At 39.6% G+C, this 13187-nt stretch overlaps 1 protein-coding gene and 1 long non-coding RNA gene across 10 annotated transcripts; both read left to right on the top strand.

Annotated features, from left to right (window-relative positions):
- The first annotated feature begins 618 nt into the window (after positions 1 to 618).
- Positions 619 to 1470, top strand: LOC140888967 (protein FAR-RED ELONGATED HYPOCOTYL 3-like). Its single transcript, XM_073296659.1, has one exon. It carries the CDS (start codon positions 619 to 621, stop codon positions 1468 to 1470), a length of 852 nt encoding a protein of 283 aa, XP_073152760.1.
- A 4289-nt stretch (positions 1471 to 5759) lies between these two features.
- On the top strand, positions 5760 to 8129 carry LOC140887269 (uncharacterized). Of its 9 annotated transcripts, none has more exons than XR_012151774.1 (4): positions 5760 to 6657; positions 6758 to 6832; positions 7705 to 7759; positions 7826 to 8129. It is a non-coding gene; the product is annotated as an uncharacterized lncRNA (long non-coding RNA). The 9 variants fall into 9 exon arrangements; XR_012151780.1 differs by lacking the exon at positions 7705 to 7759 and adding an exon at positions 7634 to 7690; XR_012151777.1 differs by having other exon boundaries at positions 6758 to 7075; positions 7634 to 7759.
- The last annotated feature ends 5058 nt before the right edge of the window (positions 8130 to 13187 follow it).

Here is a 13187-nt window from a genome sequence, read left to right as displayed (position 1 = left end):
AAGTTGGTATTGATGAAGGCAATACTAATTATAACGATCAAAACTCTTATGATGATTATTTTGATTTGAATATTGTTTCTTTGGATCGTAATAATATTAGTGAGGCTTTTGATGAGACAAATGTGGTTGCAAATAATGAGGCCGTTGTGGTTGCAACTGTGGATATTGATAGCGAGCCAATTGTGGTTGCAAGTAATGAGACAGTTGTGATTGCAAGAAATGAGTCAGATATGGTTGCAAATGTGGATATTGTTAATGACACATTTTCATTCACAGATGGTTCAAACTTGTTTGTTGGTCAAGAATTTCCAAACAGAGATGCGGTGAAAAAATTTGTTAAGAAGAATCAGTTTGGAAGCATGTTTTGAATTTGAGACAGTAAAAAGTAGTCAGGTGGTGTATGCTGTGAAATGTACCGTGGCTAATTGTAAGTGGAGAATCTGGACCTCAAAGATGAAAGATTCACATGTATTCTCCATTCGAAAATATTGCAATACACATACTTGTGATTTGACGGGGAGGCGTAAGAGAATCCGTGGAGCTAGTTCGATTGTTGTTCGTGATATGTTGGTGAATAATTTTCAAGGTAATCAAGTACAAATAACACCGAAAGCGGTCATGGCGATGATGCGCAATAATATGAATGCTGATATATCATATTACAAGGCTTGGAGAGGAAAAGAACTAGCAGACAATATTTTGAAAGGTGATCCTACCAAGAGTTTTACTCTACTGCCTTGTTATTTGCACATGGTTGAGAAGATGAACCGAGGAAGCATAACAGACATATGTGTTGACGAGAAAAATCGATTCAAGTATATGTTTCTTGCTTTTGGTGCGTGTGTCAGGGGATATCGAAGCATGCGAAAATGTGTGTCAATTGATGGTACATGGTTGAAAGGCAAGTACAATGGTGTTTTACTTGTGGCATCCGCACAGGATGGAAATTATCATCAATATCCTTTGGCGTGGGGAATTGTCGATGGTGAGTCTACTTCTTCGTGGAGTTGGTTTTTGACGAAGTTGTTAGAAGTAGTACCAGACTCGACTGATCTGGTGATAATTTCAGACAGACATCAGGGAATAATTAATGCTGTTTCTAGTGTTTATAAAAATGCACATCATGGTCATTGTGTGTGGCATTTATCCCAGAATTTGAAAACCAGGTGCAAAAAAAAGGGCGCAACGGAAATGTTTTTGCAGATTGCAAAAATTTATAAGCAAAACGAGTTTGATGTTGCATACAGTGATTTTAGGAAGAGATATCCTGAGGCTGCGCAGTTTTTGGACGAAAGAGATACACTTGATCGATGGACTCGAGCATATTGCCCAAATACTCGTTACAATATTTTGACGACAAACGGGGTTGAATCAATCAATGCTAGACTACTTGAAGAGAAAGCTTCCTATAATATCACTTTTAGATTCTTTACAGAGACTGACATCATCTTGGTTTGTCCGATATCGTAACGCATCAGTTGCAGCTAACAATAATCTGACCCCTACCATCGAGGGAATTCTTCGCAGCCGGTTCACTGATGCCCAAGGAATGCAAGTTTTTGAATTGGGCCGTCTTGAGTTTGATGTTCGGGAGTGGTCGACACTCGGCCATTGTGGACCTGGAATCTAAAAGATGCACTTGCCGAGTTTTTGATATTGACAGATTCCCATGTGCTCATGCCATTGCAGCCAGTTGGTTAGCGAATATTGACTTGTATCAATTGTGTTCAGAGTATTATTCTACGATGACATGGTGTATGGCTTACTCAGAGACTGTCTATCCAGTTCCGGAAGAAAGTGAATGGCCACCTAACATTAATTTTCCAGTTGTATTACCTCCTTGTCTACAAAAAAAAGTGGGTAGAAAAAAACAAAATAGAATTCCTTCGATTGGAGAATTTAGTAAAAGATAGAAGTAGCTTTTGTGTTTTGTAATAATGAGTTAAAAAAACATAGAAGCAACCTTTGTGTTTTGTAATAATAAGTCAAAAAAATATCTTGTCCAAAAAAAATTGGGTCGATCCAAGAAGTTTCTTGGTCAACCCAAGAGTTTCTGGGTCAACCCAAGAGTTTTTGGGTCGACCCAAGAAGTTTCTTGGTCAACTTTTCTTGGATAAAGCATATCCAGCAACGGCGAGGACAAATGCTCCTGAATCCTCACTGTAAAATAAAAACAATATGAAACTATTAGTCATCTGTCAATGATAAACATATTACACATTAGAGATATGATAACGTACTGTTTAATCTGGGCTTTGAACTCATCAAACATTTTTATAGACCATGACCTCTCAGGATGTGGGTTGTTCCCAACAAAAGATAGCAGACGAGCAACGTTGATAAGTATAGGCCCTATGTCCTCATCCAGATCTTTGCACTTAGGATCGTGCTTTCGCTGCAAATCATATATAGTGCACTTATTGACCCCTGCAACGAGTTTTAGTAAAAACCATCGTCCATCTCTGTGGACTGGGATGAGGATTATTCGCGCCTTTGCCCAGGAGACACAAGGTCATTTTGGATCCATCCCTTTAACCACCTACCACATTTGTTTTGAGAATTCGGTTTTCAACTTCATCCACCACGGACATCGACACATAGAAATGCCTATCCATCAGGGACACGTTTGTTGACATCACTTCAGGATGTTTTAGCTGAATCTCGAGTAATCCACGGAGAGCTTCACCCATGAGCTAAATTCGACAGAAGAATATTTTTCAAAGATAAAAAATAATTGATCTACAAATGTTCACGAATTTTAAATGCTTACACAAATCGTGACGAGCGAATTTGCGATTGTCATGGGCTTGTAGAACGACTTGTCATAATTGTCATAAAATCCTTTTATTCTGCTAGGCGAACTTACAAGCATCGATGCTCTAACTCGAGCCAACGAGTTGTTTACCTTGAAAGTCAAGTACTCCACAAATGGCCTCACACCGTCACAACCTCTCGACGTGGTTGCCTCAGAACCTGACATAACCGCATTAGGAGTCACCTGAATATCTAAAAACATAAAGTTGATCATTTATTATGTTATGCTATACATAAATATATACGTAAAAAAATGCATTAACTCACCTTCAAAGGATTCCTCTGGTATAGTTGGCAGCTCAACTCGGCTATTTTTGGGAAACAATTCCCTGATCATATTATCATCAACACCTAACAGTATACATCAAACAACTTAAAATTAAAATGACAATTTTAATACATAATTCTTATGTGCACTTAATTAAAAATTACTCACCAACGTCTGCCTCAAGTACAGATGATTTTCTCTTTTGCCTTCTGCTATAGACCATGCTATAATCTCTCTGAACATGTACCGCCGTCTGAGACCTGATCTCAGCCAAACCTGCTCTAATCTGTTCAGTCAAACTCGATCTCAACTCATCAAAACCAGCTTTCATTTGCCTTATACACGCTCTGGTGTCGATAAATTGTGCTCTCATCTCAAGACGCAATGAGTTAACGGTATCATCCAATTCACTCAAACGCCGCCCAAAACGATGCTCAAGGGATGATGTGCGGCGAGTAGGATTGGCTCCAACGTAGACTCTAGGCCCCGTACGAATGGGACGAAGAGTGCTAGAGCTGGATCTAATGGCATCAGCAGAAGGGGTGCTGGAGCTGGATCTAGTGGCTTCAATAGAAGGGTTGCTAGAGCTGGATCTAGTGACATCATGCTCGAGAGGGTGCTGGCTGCATATAACAGCCTTACCCTGACTCCACAACTCTAGTACCCGAGGTGGTGACGACATCTGGTGCAGAATCAACAAAAACACCGGTGGTATAATACGATGACATGAGCTCCTCATAAGTAGGAGTCAAATATCCAACACAATCCTATATTTATTTAAAATCGTATCAGATAAATTAAAAAAATTATGTCCACAGCTACGATATCAAATTAATTAATATTACTTACGTTTATATCACAGGCACCAAATGCTGCACTAACATCAACATCAGACGGGGCACGATTTGCAGGCCACATGTTCGTCACCCACTGAAACATCCTGGGCAAAATCAAACCGTCTACCATATCTTTTCTCTTGGCAAACTTTTGTGCCACACTAGGATAATATTCATAAGCCAAGATCTGCGAAAATTATTTCAAACAATATTATTATTATAAATAAAAATAACAAAGTCACTTTTAACATTCAAAAAATGATATACCTGCAGAGGCAGCACAAAACCACATAGAAGAAAATTGCCATGAACTTCTTTACAACCATGTCCCTGGGAAGTATATTTCTTTAAAAGGTCCTTCTTCAAAGATTTGACGGCATCATGATAGGCTATTCTACCCCAGGGATACTTATTAAACCTATCCAAATCATCTATAAGCCTTAGACATGTACGGTCGACCTTCATGTTTTTTTTCCTACTCCCCCCACAGAATACAGCAGAATAAAAGTAAAGATTAGCCATCTTCAACTTCTCCACATCTATCCCCACAGTCTCATTTTGTCCTAGGCAGTAATCTTTGTCTCCAAATCACTAAGAAAAATTTGAGACTTACCAACAAAGTGTCTCGAGACAAAGATACTTTCTACATCTGGTAGATCTGTCGGCTCTATACTGCAGCTGAGACCTGTTATTAAACAATATTCTAACATAGAAAATCTAACTGGCCTTTTACGCACGACCATCCAAAAATCATCACTACCGTTATCAACTATCTGGCTACTCATTAGATACCACATAATTTGACTTGAAACATTAAAATCTCGGTGATACCTAACGAGGTTACCAAATGGTGACTGATCAAAAAACGTTGCTATTTCCTCGTTGTTCAGATAGTTATGAATCTTCTGGGCAGTCTCTTTATATCTCGACTCAATTGTCAATTTCACACGAAAAATTGCATTTCTGCCCAGTTTTGTTGGCAAATATACCTATGAAAAAATAAAAATAAAACAAATACATTAGAACAATAAAAAACAAATATTGAATCATGGATCAAACAAATCTATGTATCTAGCCAAGCTCAAGTGAAACCCAAGCGTGGGTCAACCCAAGGCTTGGGTTTACCCAAGGAAGGCTTGGGTTGACCCAAGCTTTGGGTCGACCCAAGCCCTGGGCAGAGCTTGGGTCAACCCAGGGCTTGGGTCGACCCAAGCCCTGGGTTTACCCAAAGCTTGGGTCGACCCAAGCCCTGGGCAAAGCTTGGGTCAACCCAGGGCTTGGGTCGACCCAAGCTTTGGGTCAACCCAAAGCTTGGGTCGACCCAAGCCCTGGGTTGACCCAAGCTTTGCCCAGGGCTTGGGTCGACCCAAGCTACCCAAACCTTGGGTTCCTTGGGTCGACCCAAGCCCTTGGATAAACCCAGAGTTTGGGTTGACCCAGGGCTTGGGTCAACCCAAGCTACCCAAACCTTGGGTTCCTTGGGTCGACCAGGGTGACTCAAGCCTTGGGTTAACCCAAGACACCTAAGACCCAGTAAATATAAATTTTTTAAATATTACCAGATCCTTGTTAGCCATTTGATTCATGGAATTTGATATGTGTTGGATGAGAATGGATTTAGAGAGAAAAAAAGTGACCTGCGAAAAGGGGGAGGGAGAATGGAGATGAGAGAAGGAAGATGGGTGGAAACTGGGAACGTTGGATAATGAAATATTTGGTAGAAACAAATAAATTTAAGTTTTTTAAAAAAGTTAAATAGAAGGATATATTAGTAATTTAAACAATGAATCCTTCTTTTTAAATACGATAGAATGCACTCCCTTTTATCTAAATTTCCCTCCTTCCCATCGACCTCACTGTCGTCCGCCGCGCTCCCTGCCATCCGCCGCCCTCCTTGACTTGTTGTCCGCCCCCACCATCTGTTGCCTGCATCTATTACCGTCCACCCCACTGTCTGTTGCCCTCCCTGCCATTCACCTCACCATCCGCCCCACCGTATGCCCTCCCTGTCGTCCACCCCACCATCCGCCGCCTACATCTATTAATGATATTTTTTTAATTATTATTTTGTTTAATTTTTGTTTAATTTAGATTACATCTTTTATGTTTAAATTAGTTGTTACAAAAGCCCTTTTTTTGTTTTTTCCTTCTTCTTTTTCATCCATGATGTTTGTGAGGTATGGCGATAAAGTAATTATTACAAAAATTAGGTTTGAACAGATTATGCATTTTGCTTGATGAAAAATTCTCTTATTTTCTGTTTAGTTTTTCTTTTGTACAAATTGTGCATTGATTTTCTGCTAGAACTTGTTTAACTTCAGCCAAATATTTAGGTAAGGCTCAATCTATTTCTGCATCTTTTTTTTTTTTAATGAAATCCATGGTACTCTGTTTTCATTTTTTTAAGGATATCGATTTCTTCCGATTTTTGGGTTTGTAATTAGTAATGAGGATAACAGCCTGACCTATTATTCTTGTGGAGAGAAGAACCTATGATTGTGTAACTTTCTCGATGATTTAGTAAGTTCGAATCATTTTAGCAAACGAATTGATGGTAGTATTTCGAATAATCTGATATCCTTGACTCGTGTTTACAAGACTAATGTATTGAGTACATTGCATATGTTGGGCCTTGCAGGATTGGTGAAAGATTCGTTCTCAATAGTACAAGTGAAGTATATTGTGATCCTCTCGAGCAGCCACAGAAGGAAACATATTGGGGCCATGTAAACCCGATTGGTGAGTGTTGTTGTCTTTTTCAAAGATATGTTTTTTGTTTCTTATCAATGTTGTTGTTGTGATGTGAATTTAAAGGTTGTATGATCCTTTATTAATTAAGGGAGAAGAGTTGTTATGGTGAAGGTAAACCACTGAAACTTTAGCAATGGATTATCATCATGACTCTAGAGTAGAGGTAATATCTTACTGCCACTTGTTGAATTAGAAGCTTCACGATCGTCAATCTGCTGGCATTATGTAGTATAATTTGAATATTCTTGTTTAATTATCTTGCGAGTTGCGACTAACATTTGAATGTATATTTCTTAAGGAGAATGATACTAATGTCATTTTGTTTCTGGGTGAACTGGAACAAAGATGTGATGAATCAGCACTCAATTTTGTTATAAATATCATCAAATAATGTCACAGACTAGAGGTTTCCATTTTCCTCATGCTTTTCCATGTTTCTTCTTCCTATTCATGTGTTTTTCCAACGATACACTGTGGTGCTGTTGTTTAACCTACTATCTATATATGCATCTCACATGACCAATAATTGAATGTGATAATTTGGTGATCGAACCTTTTGAGCTTGATTAATCAAGCTGCATATGAGATACCCATTGTTTTGTTTGTGTTGAAACATAGAAGTGGCGTGGACTTAGTTGTTTTGTTTAAAATCCTTCTTTTTTTTCAATTGTTATTTTTACATATAATATTTTGATACATTTACTCTCGGTTGTCTTTAGTAATTAGTGTAGTGCAATGTATGCAGATGCACTGTACATATATTGATTATTTTAAGCATCTTAATTCTTAATTAGCAACGGAAATATAATGGTTCTAATTCAGAAGTGAAGTTTAATATCTGATATATTCTTTTGTGTAAGTTTTTTTTATTGATCTGAAAAGATGATATATGTATTTCCATCATTCTGTTTTTTTCCTCATTTTTTCCGAATATTCTGTCTTTTTTTTTTTTTTTTTTGCACAGATCCTATATTCTATTCATTTAAGATTATTTGTGCGAATGGTGGTAGTGAAATTCAAGGTATGATTTTGTAGGTCACTAGAGAGACCCCATGGGTTAAAGACTTTGATCCGACATTATCACGACATTGTAAGTTTATTTAAAAACAAAATTTCTTTTCACATTTTTTTGATATAACTTGTTTCATTTTTTCAGGCTCAAAGCATTAGGATGGTAGTGAAAAATTTTTGGCCAACAAACAAGAGATGATCAGGAACAAACTGTAGTGGACAACATGAAAGATTTGAGGCATTAATTATTGCCGCAAATTCAGCAGGTCGTTCTCGGCTTGTCTTGATCTCCTCCACCACCTCCCCCAGCCTCTTGCACCGACTATATAGTTTTTTTTGGCAATGTTATGTAATGGTTATTTGACTAATTATGTTTTTTTGTACATTATTCGGTGATTGTATTTGAAAAAATATTTGATTAATTAATGGTAAACTGCACTTTTATTAAATTTGGTTGTATTTAATTGATTATTTGATATTAATTGAAAAACTATTCCTGAAGCATTTTTGTGAGACCTCGGTTCTAAACATCTAATTAAGGAGTAACCAATAATTAAGCATCCAAGATCTAAGAACTAAAAGCAAAGCAAAGGAATTTTTTTTTTTTTTTTTAAAGAGGGCCGCGCTCGGGCGGCCAAAAACCGCCGCTCGAGCGCGCCCTGGACAGAGGCGCTACTGAGTTCTCAGAGTGGGGTGCGCTCGGGCTGCTAAAAATTGCAGCTCGGGCGCCCCCTACAGCAGAAACAGAACAGCAGAAAACATGCTTTGCAATTCCATCTAAAACTATTCCAATGCATTCCAAATCAACACATACATTATAAATGCAGTTCCTTCGATTAATACATGAAGTTCTAGAGTTTAACAACTACTCCAAAATAGAACATGCCACGATAACAACACGGCAAAGCTTGCATGTCAATACAACATAATAACGAAGTTCGATATCTAAATATGTTCTAACAACACTAGGTAGACATGCTGACACGACTTCTAAACCGAGTCTCACTGCTACAACTTTCTCTCGGAGCTAACCATGCCTCTTCTGACTTGATCCTGCCCCACCTGTTGCCAAGTACACATACAAAACAAAGCAACAGCCGGATAACTGGTGAGAACGATATTCCCAGTAAAAGCAACATAACAATTAATACAACAATCAACATGATTTCAATACAACAATTAAATTAATAACAACATAATGAATGCATGTCTTTTAAACCGGGATATCAATCTGATAAACGAGGGATTGCTGCTGTGCTTTTGGGATCCCGAGGATAAGATCACGTAACAACTCACCGACTCTCCCAATCGAGGTGGTGCCACGTATCTCACTCCTATAGACTTTGAGCAACTATAATGAGTATGCTAGCACTAGGCGAAACGACTACGACCTAGGCCACTCAATCATAGTTCCCAAACGTCTAAACAAAAAGGGCGGTTCTGCCCGCTGAAAACAAGATTGGCTGAAGATGAATGCATAACATAAACATAACACATAAGTCATTTAACAAAAGCCAATACAATCAAACAAGACACAAGTTCCTCATGCTAGAACAAGTGTAAATGCAAGTATTTGATTTCAAAGGGAAAACTCGAGAACCACAGTCCCGAGTATGCTATCCCGCTACGATGACTGCTTTTACCTTTCAATGCAGTAGCTTCCAACTCTGGATACGCTACAAAAGAGACTGTATCAACAACTATACAATCTAACAACAACAAGGCAACGGTTCAAGGAAATTCTCTATACCGTTCTTTGTTCAAATCTCGAAAACGATCAAACAGCTGCTAACTCTGGGCTTGATACCTCCAAACGAATCTGTACGGTGACAAAGGAATGATCAATAACCAAGATCAACTTAAGCCAAGTTCCAACAACTCAAAAACGGTTCCAAATCCCCAAAACTCAAACCGACGGCATAACGACTATAAACTGAACAAACCGACAATGCAGACAGCAGTTCAATAGCAATATCAACTCAATTCAATGCTAATACAACAACAACAACAAGACAAACCCAACAAATCTCAAAATCATGATTTTCGAAAATAGCTTCCAAAAATCATAACAATTCCGAATGTCGCTCTATTTCAAAACCGACAGATAATAAACGATCAGAACTCCACCAAGAACAACATACTAGAATCTAGATCGATTCTAACAACCTCCGAAAAACAAAACATATCTGATCGGAGAAATACTTACGGTATAACGGAGCTCTCACTGCAGTGATTACTAATCTGCCTTCAGAAATAATTTCTAACGGCCGGATCGAGCTCGGGAGGAAATCTGGAAGCTTGGAAAAGCTTGAAGGCGTCTTCAATGGAGGAGCTCGATTTAGGGAAGAGGATGAAATGATTTTCAAGTCAAACAAATGTGTAGATAATATATAAAAATCAATATTTGCGTTTTAGTCCCTGAAATTTCCAAAATTTGCAAAAAGGACCCTGATCAAAATCAAACCGGCTCGAGAACTCTGTAATCTCTGATTAACTCAAATAAACTCATTTAAGATAAAAACGGGGCGTTACAATTCTCCCCCACTAAGAAGAGATTTCGTCCTCGAAATCAACAAGAACCACAACTCATAAGATAGAATAAAGAACAAAAGACAGTAAGAAGAACTCACGTCAACTGAATAACTCTGGAAAACGCTGTCTCATGTCAGACTCTGTCTCCCAAGTCGCTTCCTCGACTCCTTGACGGCTCCACTGTACTTTCACTAATGAAATCAACTTGGTTCTGAGTTGCTTCTCTTTTCGATCAAGGATCTGAATCGGTCGTTCAAAATAGCTCAGAGTCTCATCTAACTCGGCTTCATCAGGCTGAAGGATGTGAGTAGGATCTGGATGATACTTTCGCAGCATAGAGACATGAAAAACGTCGTGAATACCAGATAAAGACGGAGGAAGTGCAAGTCTGTAGGCAAGATCGCCTATCTTCTCGAGAATCTCGTACGGACCGATGAATCTCGGAGATAACTTTCCTCTCTTACCGAATCTGACGGTGCCTCTGAACGGAGAAATCTTAAGGAAAACACGGTCTCCCTGCTCAAAACTCAGAGGTCGACGTCTGACATTCGCATACTTTGCATGTCTATCTTGAGCTGTCTTCATTCTGGTCTGAATGATCTTAACTTGCTCTGCCATATCTCTAAGCATATCCGGTCCCAAATCTGGTGACTCGGACAAATCATCCCAAAACAACGAAGATCGGCATTTCTTACCATACAATGCCTCAAAAGGTGCCATACCGATACTCGCTTGGAAGCTGTTGTTGTAAGAAAACTCGACAAGAGGCAAAGAATCCTGCCAACTAGTGCCAAAGTCTAGCACTACCGCTCGCAGCATATCCTCTAACGTCTGGATAGTCCGCTCTGACTGTCCATCGGTCTGAGGATGATAAGCTGTACTCAGATGCAATCGAGTACCAAGTGCCCCCTGAAGACTGTGACAAAAGTGAGAAGTGAATCTAGGATCTCTGTCTGAAATGATCGACTTCGGCACACCATGCAATCTCACAACATTGCTAACATACAACTTAGCCATCTGATCATGACGATACGTCATCCTGTACGGAATAAAACACGCAGACTTCGTCAATCGGTCGATCACTACCCAAATGGCATCGCATCCTCGAACGGATCGTGGTAGCTTCGTGACGAAATCCATGGAAATGTGATCCCACTTCCATTCAGAAACAGATAAACTGTGCAACAGACCTCCTGGTCGCTTCCGTTCTGCTTTTACTTGCTGACAGTTCAAACACCGAGATACGAACCTCGCAACATCGCTCTTCATTCTCTTCCACCAAAACTGAATCTTCAGATCGTTGTACATCTTACGACCTCCAGGATGAATGCTGAACCGACTGCAATGAGCCTCTCGGAGAATACGCTGTCTCAACTCCGGAACATCAGGCACAACAAGACGGTTATTCACAAACAAGACTTCATCTATAACCTGGAATTCAGACTGATGCCCAGATCTGACTTTCTCTATTGAAACCTGAATGCTCGGCTCAGACTTCTGTGCTTCTCTGATCGCAACAAACAACTCCGGCTCGGCTTGAATAGCAAACACTCTGATAGTCTCCCTATCTGTTTCAAACTCTAAACCAGAAGTGCAACAATCATCGATCAACTGAGAAACACCAATAGTAGAAAGAGACAATGAACAAAGCTTTCGGCTCAATGCATCTGCAACTGCATTTGACTTCCCGGGATAATACTTGATTTCACAGTCGAAATCCTTCAACAGATCTAACAATCTTCTCTGTCTCATATTCAGCTCTGCCTGGGAAAACAAATATTTAAGGCTCTTATGGTTAGAAAAGATCTCGAAAGACTCACCATAAAGATAGTGACTCCAGATCTTCAAAGCAAATACAATCGCCGCTAGTTCCAGATCATGAACCGGATAACGAGTCTCATGCGATTTCAGTTGCCTCGATGCATACGCTATCACATGCTTATGCTGCATAAGAACACAACCCAAGCCTCGGTTAGAAGCATCACAATAGACTGTGAAACCTCCAGTACCCTTCGAAATAGAAAGAATTGGAGCACTGGTCAGTCTCCTCTTCAGATCAACAAAGCTAGCCTCACAATCTGGAGTCCAAACAAAAGGCGCATTCTTCTGAGTCAGCTGGGTAATTGGCTTGGCAATAGACGAGAAACCCTCGATGAAACGACGGTAATAACCAGCTAAACCCATGAAGCTTCGGATCTCCGGCACTGAAGTAGGTCTAGGCCAATTCATAACCGCTTCAATCTTGCTGGGATCGACAGAAATCCCATCTTCAGAAATAATTTGATCGAGAAAGACAACTCGATCTAACCAGAATTCACACTTAGACAGCTTGTCAAACAACTGCTCAACTCGCAAAATCTGCAGTACGGTCCTCAAGTGCTCTGCATGGTCAGTACGGTTCTTCGAGTAGATAAGAATATCATCGATAAAGATAATGACGAACTCATCTAAATAACGCTGAAAGATACAGTTCATCAATCCCATAAAAACCGCTGGAGCATTAGTCAAACCGAATGGCATGACTATAAACTCAAAGTGACCATACCTCGTTCTGAATGCGGTCTTAGGAACATCTTCCTCTCGTACTCTCAACTGGTGATAACCTGACCTTAAATCAATCTTAGAATAGACAGAAGAACCCTGCAGCTGATCAAAAAGGTCATCTATTCGGGGTAAAGGATACCTGTTCTTAACTGTAGCCAGATTCAATTGGCGGTAGTCGATACAGAGCCGCATAGAACCATCCTTCTTCCGAACAAAAAGCACAGGAGCACCCCAAGGTGATACACTAGGTCTGATGTATCCCTTGGCAATCAAATCCTCAAGCTGCTCCTTCAACTCTCTCAATTCAACAAGTGCCATACGATAAGGAGCTTTTGAAATAGGTTGAGTACCTGGCACTAAGTCAATGCTGAATTCAACCTCTCGAATGGGTGGCAATCCTGGAACATCTTCTGGAAACACATCCGCAAATT

The sequence above is a fragment of the Henckelia pumila genome, chromosome 3 (genome assembly GCF_033568475.1).
Source record: "Henckelia pumila isolate YLH828 chromosome 3, ASM3356847v2, whole genome shotgun sequence".
Taxonomy (NCBI): domain Eukaryota; kingdom Viridiplantae; phylum Streptophyta; class Magnoliopsida; order Lamiales; family Gesneriaceae; genus Henckelia; species Henckelia pumila.
The sequence above is the reverse complement of the archived record's forward strand: the minus strand, read 5'-3'. Positions and strand labels throughout refer to the sequence as shown.

Bases quoted from the DNA above. Each gene is read 5' to 3' on its own strand.
- LOC140888967 (XM_073296659.1), top strand. From the start codon at position 619: ATGGCGATGATGCGCAATAATATGAATGCTGATATATCATATTACAAG.